The sequence below is a fragment of the Vigna angularis genome, chromosome 1 (genome assembly GCF_016808095.1).
Source record: "Vigna angularis cultivar LongXiaoDou No.4 chromosome 1, ASM1680809v1, whole genome shotgun sequence".
NCBI classification, from domain to species: Eukaryota; Viridiplantae; Streptophyta; class Magnoliopsida; order Fabales; family Fabaceae; genus Vigna; species Vigna angularis.
The window spans coordinates 60,711,669-60,727,012 of record NC_068970.1 but is presented as its reverse complement, the minus strand read 5'-3'; the positions used below and the strand labels follow the sequence as shown (position 1 = coordinate 60,727,012).

At 30.0% G+C, this 15,344-nt stretch overlaps 2 protein-coding genes across 2 annotated transcripts; both read right to left on the bottom strand.

Moving 5' to 3' along the window:
* Positions 1-7,403: 7,403 nt before the first annotated feature.
* LOC108323668 (bidirectional sugar transporter SWEET14) lies at positions 7,404-9,774 on the bottom strand. The gene is made up of 6 exons (XM_017556164.2): positions 9,610-9,774; positions 9,233-9,269; positions 8,910-9,123; positions 8,634-8,795; positions 8,404-8,523; positions 7,404-7,977 (listed from the first exon to the last, which is right to left on the bottom strand). The coding sequence occupies exons 1-6, from the start codon at positions 9,653-9,655 to the stop codon at positions 7,780-7,782; spliced, it is 777 nt and encodes a 258-aa protein (XP_017411653.1). The 5' UTR covers positions 9,656-9,774; the 3' UTR covers positions 7,404-7,779.
* Positions 9,775-11,375: 1,601 nt separating this feature from the next.
* On the bottom strand, positions 11,376-14,825 carry LOC128197660 (membrane-anchored ubiquitin-fold protein 3-like). The gene is made up of 3 exons (XM_052879836.1): positions 14,671-14,825; positions 14,352-14,556; positions 11,376-13,922 (listed from the first exon to the last, which is right to left on the bottom strand). The coding sequence occupies exons 2-3, from the start codon at positions 14,479-14,481 to the stop codon at positions 13,714-13,716; spliced, it is 339 nt and encodes a 112-aa protein (XP_052735796.1). The 5' UTR covers positions 14,482-14,556; positions 14,671-14,825; the 3' UTR covers positions 11,376-13,713.
* Positions 14,826-15,344: the final 519 nt, after the last annotated feature.

Sequence of the window (15,344 nt, the reverse complement as noted above, 5' to 3'; positions counted from 1 at the left end):
TTTTAATATTTGCTGATGATGTATGCGATAAAAGCAGAGTGAGTACATTACAAAAAAAAAAAAAAAATTAAAGCTTAAAAAAAATAAGTTAGATAAATAAGGAAAAAAAATAATTTGTGTATTATTTAATATCACAAGTTAATCTTCAATTTATAGTAAGTCAAATATGTATTAATCAAAGTTGGGTGACAATAATATCACTAACTTAACCCTTCCTTCCATGCATTTTATATAAGAGTAATTATGTTTTGTAAAATATAATTTGTATGAAAATATCAGTCTACGTACGGTTTTTCAAACAATGAGAATTCCTGTTGGAAAAAATATAAGATTTTGTACAATTTCATAAATAAAGTAAATTTGAAAAATTAATTAACATTTTTTATGACAATTGTATTATATTTTGTGAAATATTTATATGATGTGCTCCATGTATACAAATATAATTGTACTAAATTGATAATATGAACATGACTGTCAATTGATAAAAAATATATTTTACACTTATTTAAAAAATAATGTTTATAGAAGATAATCACCGTATAATAATATATCAACTCTGGTGAAAACACGAAGAAAAAGTTATTTTAATATTAGTACATTCTAATAAAAACAAACCTACGCTTATTTTTACCATGCACATATTACATACAATTCATTTGTAGAAAATTATGAAAGCAAAAGAAAAATATTAAATGTTTATTTTATTTCTATACTATGTATTAAATAAAGTTTGGGTGATAGATATTAGAATGTGATTTTAGTGTAACAAGTTCTAATAAAAAAACAGAGTAATATGTGATTTTGGATCAAATTAATATTCTATTTAATATTTGCCATATTTTACTAATATCACATTAGACAATGACATGAGAATTGATGTAATATCTAACATATATAGCATATATCTTTAATCCCTTGTCTCATAAATTAAAAGTATAATTAAGTGACATATATGCCAAAAATAAACAGGCCAGTTGTCACGTTACTCGTACTTCAATATCTTTTTAAAAATATTTAATATAAAAATAATGATAATTAAAATTATGTAATTAAAATTCTTAAAAATTTAAAATTACACAATTATAATATTTGATAATAAAAAATTAATTCAACCTAAAATTGTATCCTTTTAGACCTACATTTATGATATAATTAGTTATTTAAAATTAAATTTTGTGTTATACTTTAGGTTTTAAAATAAATATTTTAAAATACGAATAAAAATTAAGAAAGTAATTAAAATATTTTTAATACAACAATATTGGCATGTTATTCATTAGTTTTTCTCATTCCAGGGAGAACATAAGAGATAAAATAAAATATGAAAAATTAACCAGAATGAAGGATTATATAAATTGTATGTATTATCATCTTATAACATATGTATATGTACAATAAAATTATGCGAATTTTATAATAATCACTTAAAAATTCATGCCTGAAATACTTTTTTAATCAATGACAATTAGGCAAATACCAGTTCTTTATTGTAAAATTACTTAAATTATTCTTACTTAATTAAATCCTTAATGTCCAACAATTATATATGCTGGATTTTTAGCCACAATATCTTATACTAATGATCTTGATATAGGTTCGAACCTGCATGTTATAAATGATTAAGGTTAGATGAAATATTTAAAATAAACTTATTATAAAAATACGTTAGATATCGCAAAGCATAATATATATTTTCACCTTTATCTTACCCATACTTAAAAGATAAACGACTTAATATTATAGAATATAATTTTTTTCATTAGCTTCAAGAAAATCATTAAACAACAATCAATTTTAAAAATAAAAAATAATTATTCACTATAATAATTAATTTAAACATTAATTTATAAACTAAAAATAATTAATAATTTTTATTATGAATAAAAAAATTATAATTGACTTGTGAATTATAATCTGAATTAGTTTATAACATTAACTATAAATGTTTTAGTTACTAAAGAATTAATATATAAATTAGTCTTTAATAATAATTAGTCTCTAATATACATAAAAATAATAAATATATATTATTTATTGCATTTCTTTAATCAGTTAAAATTGAAAAAAAAATTCTACATAACCTTTTTAAATAACTATGTGATTCACTAGCTTCAGAAAACAACTGGTGAAAGTTACCAATATATATATATATATATATATATATATATATATATTCATATTAAAAAAAGAATTTTTTGTTGCTGTTGGGCTTTTTTTTTCTCATGAAAGAAAGGGACCTGTTCTTTTTAGAGAAACTTTTTGTGTGCATGTAATCTACACAAAAGCTGTGTGTACCCAAAAAATGTTTACATATAAAAGATGTGGACCAAATAATTCTTAGATCTATATTTTGAATAATGAAGGAGAAAGAATTTCTGTGAGGTCCACTTTACAGGGGAAGTATAGAGACCAAAGAACACATCTTTTTTTTTTCTCATTAGAGTCCATGAATTTTAGTCGAACTGAATCCACAAGCAAAGAATCTCTCCTTTATTTACATATATATAAAGTTTGGCTTAAATTCTGCAACGTGTAAAACTGCTTTTTATTTCTGTTTTGATTTTCACTATCAGTAACTGTAAAAATTGAAAACGATTGAATTGTATGATATTCCGCTAAAGTTTCTTTCTACGGTCAGAACAGAAAGTGTTGTAAAGTTGCCGGCTTCAATGATAACCACTAGAGTTAATCAATCAATAATTAACGTTATAATTTACAAACCATGTCAAGTTCGTTTTTCAAAGATTCTGCGATGACAAGGCAAAAGTAATTCTCTGCCACCTTTTCTCCAAATAAATAAATAACATTTAATCGACTCTTTTAACATCACTGATAAATTTGTGATAAAATATTATTGTCTTACTCTGTATAAATTTACAGATACGTAATTTTTTTCTATTTATTGGGAGAGGGGCGTTGGAACAAGGAAGTTTGTTAAAGTTTTCAATTATTAAACTTTACCAAATTAAGAAAAGATGATAATTTTGAAAGTGCATGAGTCATTAAGGATATATCAACGTTAATTAGTACTGATGCATGCACGATTGAACTGCGTCCAAATCTTAAACAGTGTAATTAGTTGATACGATAGAAGAAGATGTTAGCAGAAAACATATTGCATGAGACAGACACAAACAATGGAGCATGTGACAGAATCGGCACATGTATATCTTGTTTGTCAGACGCACAGATTCATTGGAGAGAAGGCGAAGCAGACATAAAATCTGAAACCGGTCACGTGGCAGACGATGAGAGGGACGAATGCAACACGTATATTGAGATAAATGTTCGGCCACCGTAACTGAACTGATTGAAACGTTTAAACAGGGAAAAGAGGAATTAAAGAAGAAAAGGTAGGAAGAGTGAGATATGATTGAATTAAAGTATGAGCTAAGCAAGGTCCACCACAAAGTTTATGCATGACACATGGTACAGGTCCAGTCACTGATAAATCAAAACAGCCAAAACCAAATCATACATCATATAAGTGTATATACATATATATCTAGAACAACATTATTTCACAATCATTGGCTAATATAGAATGAAATTCAATGATAATTTTCTTAATCTATTGAATTAAAAACCAATTTAGTTCGTATGTGAAATGATGTATCGGAAGTTTTATGTATGGAAAATCTCAGATCAACTATAGATAAGATCAATTTATAATATATAATGGATGTAAACCTTATTTTAAAATTGATTTTGTGGAATTGAGTTAGGTTTAAAGTTCACTTTTTAACATGATACTTCGAAATGATGTCTATACATCGACGTGACTGAGACTGGTTTAAGAAAATTTGACTTATTCTATTGAGTTAAAAACCAATTTAGTTCGTATGTGAAATGATGTATTGGAAGTTTTTACATGTTGGGAGTTACACGTCGACTAGAGATAAATTCAGTTTATAATATATAAGTAGTGTAAATCTCACTTTACATGGAATTGAATTAAACTTAAAATTCATTTTTTAATATATTATATCTTGAGATGATGTTTTTACCTCGACGTGATTACATGAAGATAATAAGATAGTTGTTGTGACGGAGACTTCAGAAAATTTGACTTGCAATAAAAATGAAAATTCAAAAGCAATGATAATTTTCTTAATTTATTGAGTTAAAACCAATTTAGTTGGTATGAGAAATGATGTAAGTTTTACGTTGAAGTCAACTAAAACTAAGGTTAGTTTATATAAGTGTAAACCTTATTTTACAAGTCGATGTGAGATTTAATTTGACTTAAAATCTACTTCTTAACATAGTATACGTTTATACCTCGGTGTGACTGAGACTGGTTTAAGAAAATTTGAGTTGCAGTGAAAGCGGTGGAGATGATTTGATTGGGTTAAGAGGAATAAAAAGAAGAGAAAGAAAGAGTAGAAGGTATGGTTGACGAAGGTCTTTAAAGATACCCAACAAGTGGTGTATTGCATCACAGCCTTATCGATCTATGCATTCGGGAACAGGGCAACCAAGTATTGTACATGGCAATTATATCTTTCAACACAATCATGGGCGACTTTTAGTGCAACATCTTCCCTCACTTATTTGCGTAAAGCCATCAAATGCTTATCTTCAGACGCATACTCATCAACATCCTTTCGTGCGTTATCTCTCTCTCAGTCTTTGGCCCATTCTTTTCGTTTCACGTTTAGTTAGTGCATTTTTCTCTTCCTACGTACCGTTTCCCTTTAATTGCGTTGTGTTTATCCCCCACTCTCCAAATTGCCAAAGTTCAATTAATCATTTGAAACAAATCCTTCGTAGTTTTCTTCCCCAGATCAGAACGCGACACTTGATTAAAAGCATACACCAATTAGCGACACATACTCTAAAAGGTTTAAGCTTTTCCTATGGAGAAACTGACACAAAGTTGAAAAAAAGAAAATACAAATCACAACTTTGCTACCATCTGTAGAATAAAGCAAATGTTGAACAGTAAACAAAGGTGGTAAAAAAGGGTTATTTTGCAGGACGGAAATTTGGCCTTCCACATGGTCATTGATTGGAGGGGTAGATGCATTTGGTGATTTTGTTTTGACTTGTCACTACACAAATAATTATGCCGTTTTTTAGTATTGTGTACCTAAGATTTGGTCTCAGGCTTCTCAAAGCTTTAGTATACCTTGGACATTCATTTTTTTTGGGTGGGTGCTAGTGTTATTTGGTTTCTCAATATACATTTTTGCTTGTCAAATATGATAAAATAATATATAAGTAACGTGTTAGCTATCTTAATTATATATTTTGATTAAGTAATGGTCGGTGATATATATTGACATTTATTTTAATACATATGATAGGAGTAAAATAATTATAAAAATGAATGTTTGTGTTTGTGAAAAGAAAAGAAAATATAATATCAAATAAATATAAAATATTTGTGTGTGAAAGCATTATTATTTATTTTGATTATAGTGTTTCTTGGCATGTGTTTGTGTCGATGAATATAGTTTCTGATAAGGTTTGGTGCATGGAGAAATTTTCCTGTTTTATCAGAAAAAAAAAGATCATGTGATTCTACAATATCACTTATTTATAAATTTAATTAATCCATGATACGTAATTAAATATTATTAGTTATCTTATATTTTGAAACTTGGATATTATTTAAAAATTGAATAGAATTTTAGTACTTTATAATTTTGAGATGGAATACCTTATGGTAGAAGGTTGTCCTTGTCACTATAATATGATTTGCTTTGCCTATGAAGAAAAAGGTATGGTCTTTAATTGTGAGACGGCCAGTGTCTACCTTGTAAGAGAGGTTACCACCAAACATGGGGTGGTGGGGCATTATAAATCAGCTAGTTTTCTATCATTTCATTCAAAATATCAGATTCCCTAGAAAATTCAACAATTTTTTGTTTTTTTGTTAAAAAAAAGTGCAAACAATGATATTTCTCATGCCATGCACATGCACTTGGTTAACCTGAGATCCGTACAATTGTTCAAACCTTCAACTCAACTCAAGTCACTATCCCGACTAGTTACTATTTCGGTGAGAACAAGTAGTTAGTTAACCGGTAACACCAGTGAAAAAATAAAGGCAAAATGTTTTATCTCTTTAAGGCTACGTTTGCTTCCATGTGCAAAACTGTTTCAGCAAAAATTGAAGAAGATGGACTGTTAATGTAAACAAAAAATACCATAAACAGCTTTGTTTTATTTTGAAATAAGGTTGTTTTACTTAGATAGATTTTCTGCATACACATAGTAAGATTCTTCGGTTTTTCCAGGCTTGTAACCAGAGAGAGATGATGTAAAAATGTTCAGTGTATTTATAAGGTTTATGAAATAAATGGAATGTAAAATTATAAAATATAGTGCGTGAGACATTCTTGTTCTAATAAATTAATAAAACATATTGTGACAGAAAAAAAAGAAAAACATAAATTATAACCATGAAGATTACAATCCAATATAATGTTTTAATTTGTTAGAGATAACATCAACTATTTTATGATCACGTTTTAACTAGTTACAATTATAATATTTGGGTTCCTGCACTTATGAAGAATTGTAAATGTTTGATCCAATTGATATTAGATTAAAGATCATGAATTTGATTTTAAGTGAGACAATTATTCGAAGTTGAATTTTCTGTTCGAGTTTTTTTATATTGTTTCTCTATTGTGCTTTCTTAATACATTTTAATTTTTTTAATATATCAAGAATGTATTTTCAATGGAGTAAAAAAAATTAGCCATTAGAAATGAAAAAATGTTAAAAGGAGAATTTTGTTTTATTAAAAGTAATTTGTTAACATTTTTAAATGAAAATGAATTAAAAATAAAACTAATTAAATTTTCAATAAAAAAGTTATTGCCTACAGAATTGATGGATATTCTAGACTAATAAAATTAAGATAAATAGATACGGGTGGGTTTCCATGCCCTTGTTAACTTTTACGATTCATCATGAGCACTTTTCTTTGTGTTTGACTTTGTCCTATGTATGGTAGGTTAATACTTCGAGAACGCTCCTAAGTAAATTTTAATTAATTAAGAGTCAATAGAGCATCGGCGTTCTAATCCGAGCTTTTGCGATTTCCCAAATATTGGAATTGCTTTATTTCAACACTTACCTTTTAAGATGGAATCGACCGAGCCTGATTAGATTAGTATCCTATAATCATGCATAATGTCTGGCATTTTTGTCCTTAACTGGGAACAATACTGTCATGAAGATATACAATGTTTTTTTTAATAAACTTTTAGGAGACTTATCTGCCCCCTACCATGACACATGAAAAGAAAAGAGAATCCACTTCTCCATCGCTTTAATAACTTATGATAAACATTTAATTAAACGCGATAAGCAATTTCACACACTTTGGATAATGATTGATGAAGATATAAATTAAATTGCAAAATCACATAGAGACGAAGAGCTACTAAAATGATTAATTTTCATTACTGGAACTTTAAACATTAATTACGTATACAAGGGAAAAGAGAATTGAAATGAGTTTGACTGATACACTACGTTACACGTAGTGGTACAATATATATAAGGGTGGCTAAAGAGCTAGTTAAGCTTTTTTTTTTTCTTTTTCTTACATGAGTGCCCAACAGTTACAGCTACCAGAACTGGCAAATTTAAACCACACCTTTACATAAATCAAACCAAACACTTATACCAAAGGCTACGTACTATTCTTGCATTGTAGATATGAGTGATCTTAGATGTGACCTCACTCGGTAAAGTAATTGAAAGTTTGGGTTATTTTCTCTTTTAAACATTTCTTTTTTGGTCATTGATCATAAATCAGACTTTGCCAACACCACCAAGACCACCACCTGCATGGTTTGGCTCTATTGTTCCCATCTTCACAGCTCCAACTATGTGGCCATTCGCTTCTTGAGCCTTCACCGGCTCATCTAGTGCAACTGGGGTGGCGTTTCTGTACATCAAATACATCACCATCTGAATTATGCCGAACAGAAACCCAAGTGTGTTTGGGAGCTGCATCATCACGAAAATGCAAAACGTTAATTCAAATTTTCCATCTCTTTATCCAAAAAGAAGAGAAGAATCAAATAAAATTACATTGTCCTACACATAAAAGTTTATCTGATTAAACAATGATGCACTTTGGAATGTGGGGTGTCCATGTTTCACTTGGATTTATTCATGGAACTCCAAGTTAATGGAGCACGCAAACATTTAATTTTGTACTATTATCGATTCGACATTATCACCTTTAAAGTAAAACGAAAAACAAAAGGGGCTTATCCAAAAAGGGAATTAATGGACAAAGTTAGCAAGACACGTAGGCACCTTTGTCACCTTTGTATGAATAATAATGCAACAATAGTTCAAAGGTAAAAGAACATGAATATCCTCGTAGTTTTACGTAGGAGTATTAATTAATTACAACATTGAACTTACAGCAACATAATAGTCCCTGAGAAGAAGGCCGTAGAAGAACCACATAACAGCATTGATGGTCAAAAACATGGACAAGGTAAATGGCATATATTCCACGCTCCTTGTCTTAATCACTCGCCTCTGCATGATTGATCATAGCAATTGAATTAACTATTTGCTCATGTGTATTAATTTTGAAAAGATCGAAATTTTGTAAACAAAACATTCTTTAGGTTTCATTAAAGGCTTACAATAATGAAGAGAGGTGCAGCAAAGACACTGATGTTGAAAACAAGGCAAATCCATCCTATGATGGCAAGACGCTTTGCTCCCTTAGACAGGTAGAGAGTTGACAGAAGCATGGCTCCGAAGCCAAACACATTCAGCAAGAGAAGAAGCTTGATGGTAGTAAGCTGTGATCCCCAAGAAAAATAGATCAGAACATTTAATTAAGTTCAAAGTTTATATATAAAGAAAATAAATTCAGAAAACTATATATAAAAAAAAAGGTTATATAAGATAAATACCCTAGGCTTCCTTGGAGCGTAAACTAGGAAGATTGTAAGGTAAATTGATTCCACAACAATTCCAAACGTGTTAATGGTAATGAGAAGAAGAGCAGCTTCTCTTTTCACGAATGCATAGTAAATCCAAAGCATTGCACTGAAAAGTGCAACAACGTAAGGAAGTGACTGATATCCTTCAGTGGATTTCTTCTTGAAGATTTGGTAAAAAGTTGGCCTGCAAACAGATATTTATAGGGTTGATGAAATTACTTCACAGCATGACTCAAGATTAATCACAAAGATTACACATGCTAAAGGAGAAAAATAAAATAGGATCCACTTACAATGGAGCCAGAAACACTCCAAAGGAGATGATGTTGCCTGTAAAAGCAAATCGAAAAAGAAACACCCATCAGTACTGATGAAATATATCAAACAACAACTTTTGTTCAGCTCATCCTACAAATACATTTGACAGTTGTTGGTGTTGCACTAAATATGCATGCAATATGCACGTTGCATATATAAGATCTCAGTTAATGTTGGATAATAGACAACAATAGTAATATTACGAACAGATGGTCACTGTAAACAAGTTGATGATGATGATGGTGAATAATGTGGCGTGATATAGAGAGGGAAGTGGCTAATTAACGTTTGGAATGGAAGAGAAAGAGAAAAGAATGTAAAGTAAAAGAGCATATATGCATGTAGTGTATACCCAAAAGACCGAATACAAAAGCCCAAGACTCGCGATGCATGGCCATGTCTCTAGAATTGAATCTAACAGAAGTTTTTTGGAATAGTGATATCTCTAGATTTGTGTAGCCTTCAAAGTTTTTGGTTCTCTCTCTATTTCTCTCTAAACTGGACGAGTCTGTATGCACATCATGGTTTGGTATTTATAGGAAAAGCAAAAGCAAGAGGAGCTGGTCAACTTGCAGAGAGGGATGCAAAACATGAATTTAGCTTTAACCTACTTTCCAGTTGCTCCTCCCAAACACCGTATTTGCTTTAGCACTATCCAAATACTTTTTTACCTTATTGCACTCTCTAACCTCTTTTGTTTAAAAACCTCCCACACATGAACCCTCAGACGAGGTAAATCATGTAACATAGTACTATTACTGGTACATACACGAAATTCCCATGGCCCACCATGGCTCTTTCTGATGTGTCACCCACCAAATGGCTTAAAGCCTTACAACTCATTCATACTTTGGAATCTTGGTTCATATATACGTAATTTTTATTACAATTCCTCCTCCTTCTTCTTCTTGTTCTTCCTAGGGCAGGGTTTATCTCTAAGAATCAGATACAATTTACCATAAAAATGTTACGGTGAATTTCACCGTCTTTGGCAGTATTTGCATCATGATGCCGGGTCCATCTTGTGAACTATAGTTATAGCGACAGGCAATTGAAGTTGCACTACTCTTTTATGCGGATATTAATAATAATAATAATAATAATAAACGTGCTTCTCTCTTTTTATTTTTTCTTTTCAATTATTGGGTAGCCAGCCACTGAAAAGGTTCGAGCATGATGCAATAACTAATACCAATAATTATTATTATCATGCTATGTTTGTTTCCTCCACTTAATTTTCTTTCATATACTCTATGACCATGTTAGCTATCTTAAATGCTGGATTAATTAATTAATCAATATTAATTATTCTGCTCATTAGTACTTTGTTGGTTGATGTAATATGTATTTAAAGTTGTAACCAAAACGAAAATTTTGGGAGAAGTAAATGGGAAATCACGAATATAGGATACCCAATTATTAGTATTTATTTTCGTTAATTACCTTTGATTTAAAAAGTTTGGAATTCTTAGCACTATCCCACAATTGGCCTGCTTCTGGTCCTCCACGCCACCTTCCTTATAATTTTCTTTCTTTTGAGGACCTTTTTCGAAAAAATAATACTTTTTATTCGTAAAACAACAATTTGGTGCTAATGATTACGTGAAAAGTGTTGTGAATAAATTATTAAACAATTGAGAGTATGACTAAAGATATTGTTATATGTAAAATCACTTTAGATTAATAACTTTTTAATTGAAAGGAAAATGGCTGTTGTAGTTTTTTTCTACATTGAAAATCCTTAATTATATATTTTTATTATTAAAATTTTCCTTCCTCAGTAGTTGAGTATATCCAGTCGGAATATATTTTATTATTAAAAAAATTAGTATTTCCTATCATCAAATTATAACTACTTTTAGTTAGGTTAAGAAGTGAATTTTAAACTTTAACTCAATTTTATAAAAATGACTTATAAAATAAGGTTTGCATTCAATAATGATTTGATAATAGATGAAAAAATATCTTTAACAAACAACAAATCTTTAAGGTAGACTCTATAAGAAGTAAATTTTAAACTTAATTCAACTTCACAAAATCATCTTGTAAGATGAAATTTACACCCACTTATATAATTTAGATTGATTTTATTTCTAGTTGATGTGATATTTTAAAAAACCTATTTCCGAATGAACGAGAGGTAATACAGCAAAATTGCGGAGGTGAAGAAAGAGGGATCCTTATGTTTGAATCCCAAGTGTCTTGTAATCTAAAGAATCTCTGAAATACAAGACCACCGACACCAACCACACACAAGTAAAATGACAGAATCTATGGTAATCAAGATTTGTACGTTCATCTTTTTTCTAATAATAAGCTTCACACTAAATGTAAAATTGTTCACTATTTTACACGGTAAGCACCGCGTCTTTACCCAAAAACAAAGAACTGTATCATCAAGAAAATAATATTCATCTTTTTTAAAACAATTTATTAAACTTGACAATTTTTAATGATAACGACCCAGGGAAAACAATACTAAGAAACTATTTTTAACATTTTACATTATGTTTAAGCTCACTTTTCTAAATGTTTAAAAATAATTATTTTTCATTAGAAAAAATTATCTTGTTCGATGGAAATATTCGCTTCGACAATCTAAAAAGAAGAAAAAAATATTTAAATTGAACACGTAATGGCAGAACATGTTCACTAGGCCGCTATAGCTGATTGTTCCGTGACTTGACCCACTTCTGTCATGGGATAATTGATGCATCCCTCTAACAATCTCTCCCTAAGCAATGTTCAACCAGAAATCGAACAGTCAGATTGTGACTTAACCTACTTGACCCATGTTACGGGATAATTGTGTAACTCGGGATAATTGTGTAACTCGGGATAATTGTGTAACTCGCAACAATCTTTTACTAAACAATTGTTCCAATAAGAATCAAATTATACATTGTACCAATTGTTATAACACTTATCACTAAACTAAAAGTAATAGCTAATAATCAAGACACAACTCTTTCTAGTTAAGAACATAACAACTTGAATGTCACAATTCGATTGTGACTTAACACATCCAATTCCGTCACAGGACAATTGATGCACCCTAAAACAGAGCAATACTAACTAACATTGTGTTGTACATGTCTTAGGGGGTATGAGGTGTTATATTATTCAAAACAAGTCCTGCTTAAGAGTTACCTTCCCCAAACGAAGTAATGCAGTAATGGTAAGATACATGGATTGACAATCAAACCGACAATGAAACCTCCACATGTGATCATGGATGATAAACTGCACAGCTTACGAAGCAATACAGTTACTATTTATACATCGAATGTGGAGGCCTGTGCCGCACATAAAATAGGAATATAACACTGAAGAACATCAGATTCCGCACTTTCACATGTTTAGTTATACTTCACTACCATTTTATATTTTGAACCTAAAAAAAGAAGCATACCTATTTCCTTTACCACATGAACCAAACAGGGGAGAATCAAATTCTCAATTAAGAGACAAAAATACAATATTTCACTGCTAATACCGATTATACAAGTTGAATCTAGGCAACTTGTTCAGACTAAAGATAAATAACACACAAGTTTATGTTAAATTATTGTAAAAAAAAATGTCGTTCCAAACAGTAATTTCACATTTGAAATGAATACATGTTCAATTACTTATTAGTATAGTCTATAAATTGACTAAGTGAGCACAAGAATCTCTCTTAACATTAGATGGTGCTAACCGGACCAAAGACTGTTGGTGCTCAACACAAAAAGTTAATTGTGTTTGGGAAAAAAAATCAAAAGATGATCAACTACTATCCCGATATAGCTTTTGATTTTCACTTTTCAATAACATTTACGGTGTTTATTCAACTAATCAAAGCAATGAAATTCTATAATTTGATGCACAAAATTATTGCAAAAACCACTAATGGCGAACCCGTTTACTTTTTGTTGTATATAACACATTTCTTGTTAATTCATATTTTTTTAATCAAATAAATGCCTAAAGTCAAATTACAATGCATATCAGGTTCACCAATAGATGGAAATTATCAGGACACACAATATAATAATTTTAAGGTAATTTTAAATTTTCTCTAACTTGATTTATTGTGGTATTATCGTAAGTTTATTACTAAATATATTGTATATAATTAACAATATATAAGTGTCACCAATTTAACCACAGTTTAGTTATTGTTGATCCAATAAAACAAGTGTTTTCACCAGTTCAGTGATCAAATTGGGGATTTAAGAAAATTAATCTAATGGAAAAAGCTGGCTAACCTAATTAATCTACTAGGGTCCCTCAGTTCTACATCATTTATTTCGGATAAAGGAGACCGAGGTGTTCCATAAGAGTATTAGTAAACCATGTCATCTATCATGCAGATCCAGCTGCAAACTCGTGGAATTGGTTCTGATACGTGCTCTACTTAATTTTCATACCAAGTAACATATTGAAACAGCTTAAGAAAAACTAACTGAAAATTTTATGTATTCCCTAAGATAAGAAGTTCATGGAACTTACCAGCTTTAGTTTTTGCGAGAGATGGCTGTACAACAACATGCATTATTATAATACTTCCTGCAATCTCACCAAATAGTACTTTACATTGACCAACAGTCTTGTTGTTTTCCAAGATTTGACCAGAATTAATCAATTTCACTTCATTAGCTGACTTTGGTACGATCGTTTTACCTACACAAGGGGGGAAGGGCAACAGATAAAATGAAAGAACGAGAGAGAACCTGTCATACCCTATTTTCAATTAGTTGTAAAAAAAGGACTCAAATCCGTGAATAATCAATATAACAAAACAAAACTCACAAGGCTAACATATGTAAAAGCCCCTACCTAAATTAGAGTTATAATGTTTAAATACCACTCTTTAGTTAAGAAATGTCACCAAACTTCAATTTGAATCGAACAGAAAGAGCCCACATTTTCCTTGCTAAGAATTTTACCATAAATTTCTAATGTAATGCTTCTATTATCAGTATTGTACAAAAGAATAGTAATTTTGTCAATGATACTCAATTATATCAAGCAAACTAGAAAATAAAATAAGATTATGGAATGATCTTAAGATTACAGTAGAGGCAAGTGAAGAGAGAGCAAGACAGAGACCTTTGGGCCAATCGGAGACAATCCTCTGCTTAAGCATATCGACAGTGGCGGCGGATGAGTACCTGAAGGGTCCGATATCGGAGCCATCGTACAACCTAAACTTGATGTCAACCAAATCCTCTTCCGGCATTTGAATTGACTTTTTCTATGCCTTCTCAACCCTTAGCCTTACCCTAACCCTCACGCTTCCTTCCTTCCTCGATTCCTAAAATTCCAATGAAGATTGATTTTATCTGATTCCGTTATTACACACAAAATCGAATCTTTCGAGATCTGCAATTGAATTAACTATAGCGATGAAAGAGAAATTGAACACTACCTTCACAGATTGATCAGAGTGAAAACCATTCAGACTTTTTGACTTTATTCGTGCAGTAATCTTTTGTTTCTGTGCTTCTGTTGGTGAAGGCTGAGCTCACTCAACAACAACTCAACCATTAAATTAGAAAAACAATTACGGGCAAGAGGTAAATGAATTCCTGTTCCTGCGTATTACTGTTCAGACTTTTTTTTTTCTGTTCTAACTTTAACATCAATTTTTTTCACGAATTTTATTGTTAATTTCTTCAATTTTACACAAAATTTATGGTAAAATAATTTCAACTTTTTAAGGACATCTTGTATATTTTTATATATCTACTGTCAAATTTTATAAAAGAGCTTAATTAAACTATTTCCAATTTAATTATGGTTCATTAAATTTTTAAAAATATAAAATGTTTCAATTGTCTTTATATGTAAAATTTTGTATTAACTAAATAACATAATAATTATTTTATCCCATTATACTTTTGTAAACGAGCTTAATTAAATTATTTCGAATCCTTTGTAAATTCTTTTCAAACTTTCACGTAAATTTATCGTCCATCAAATTTTCAAAAATAGAAATTTTTTCAATTGAATTTCTACATGTCAATTTCTTTTTGTTAACTAAATTAGTTTTTGACTTGTGTATACACAGTCTTATATTCTTTTGTTTTATTTTATATTTGT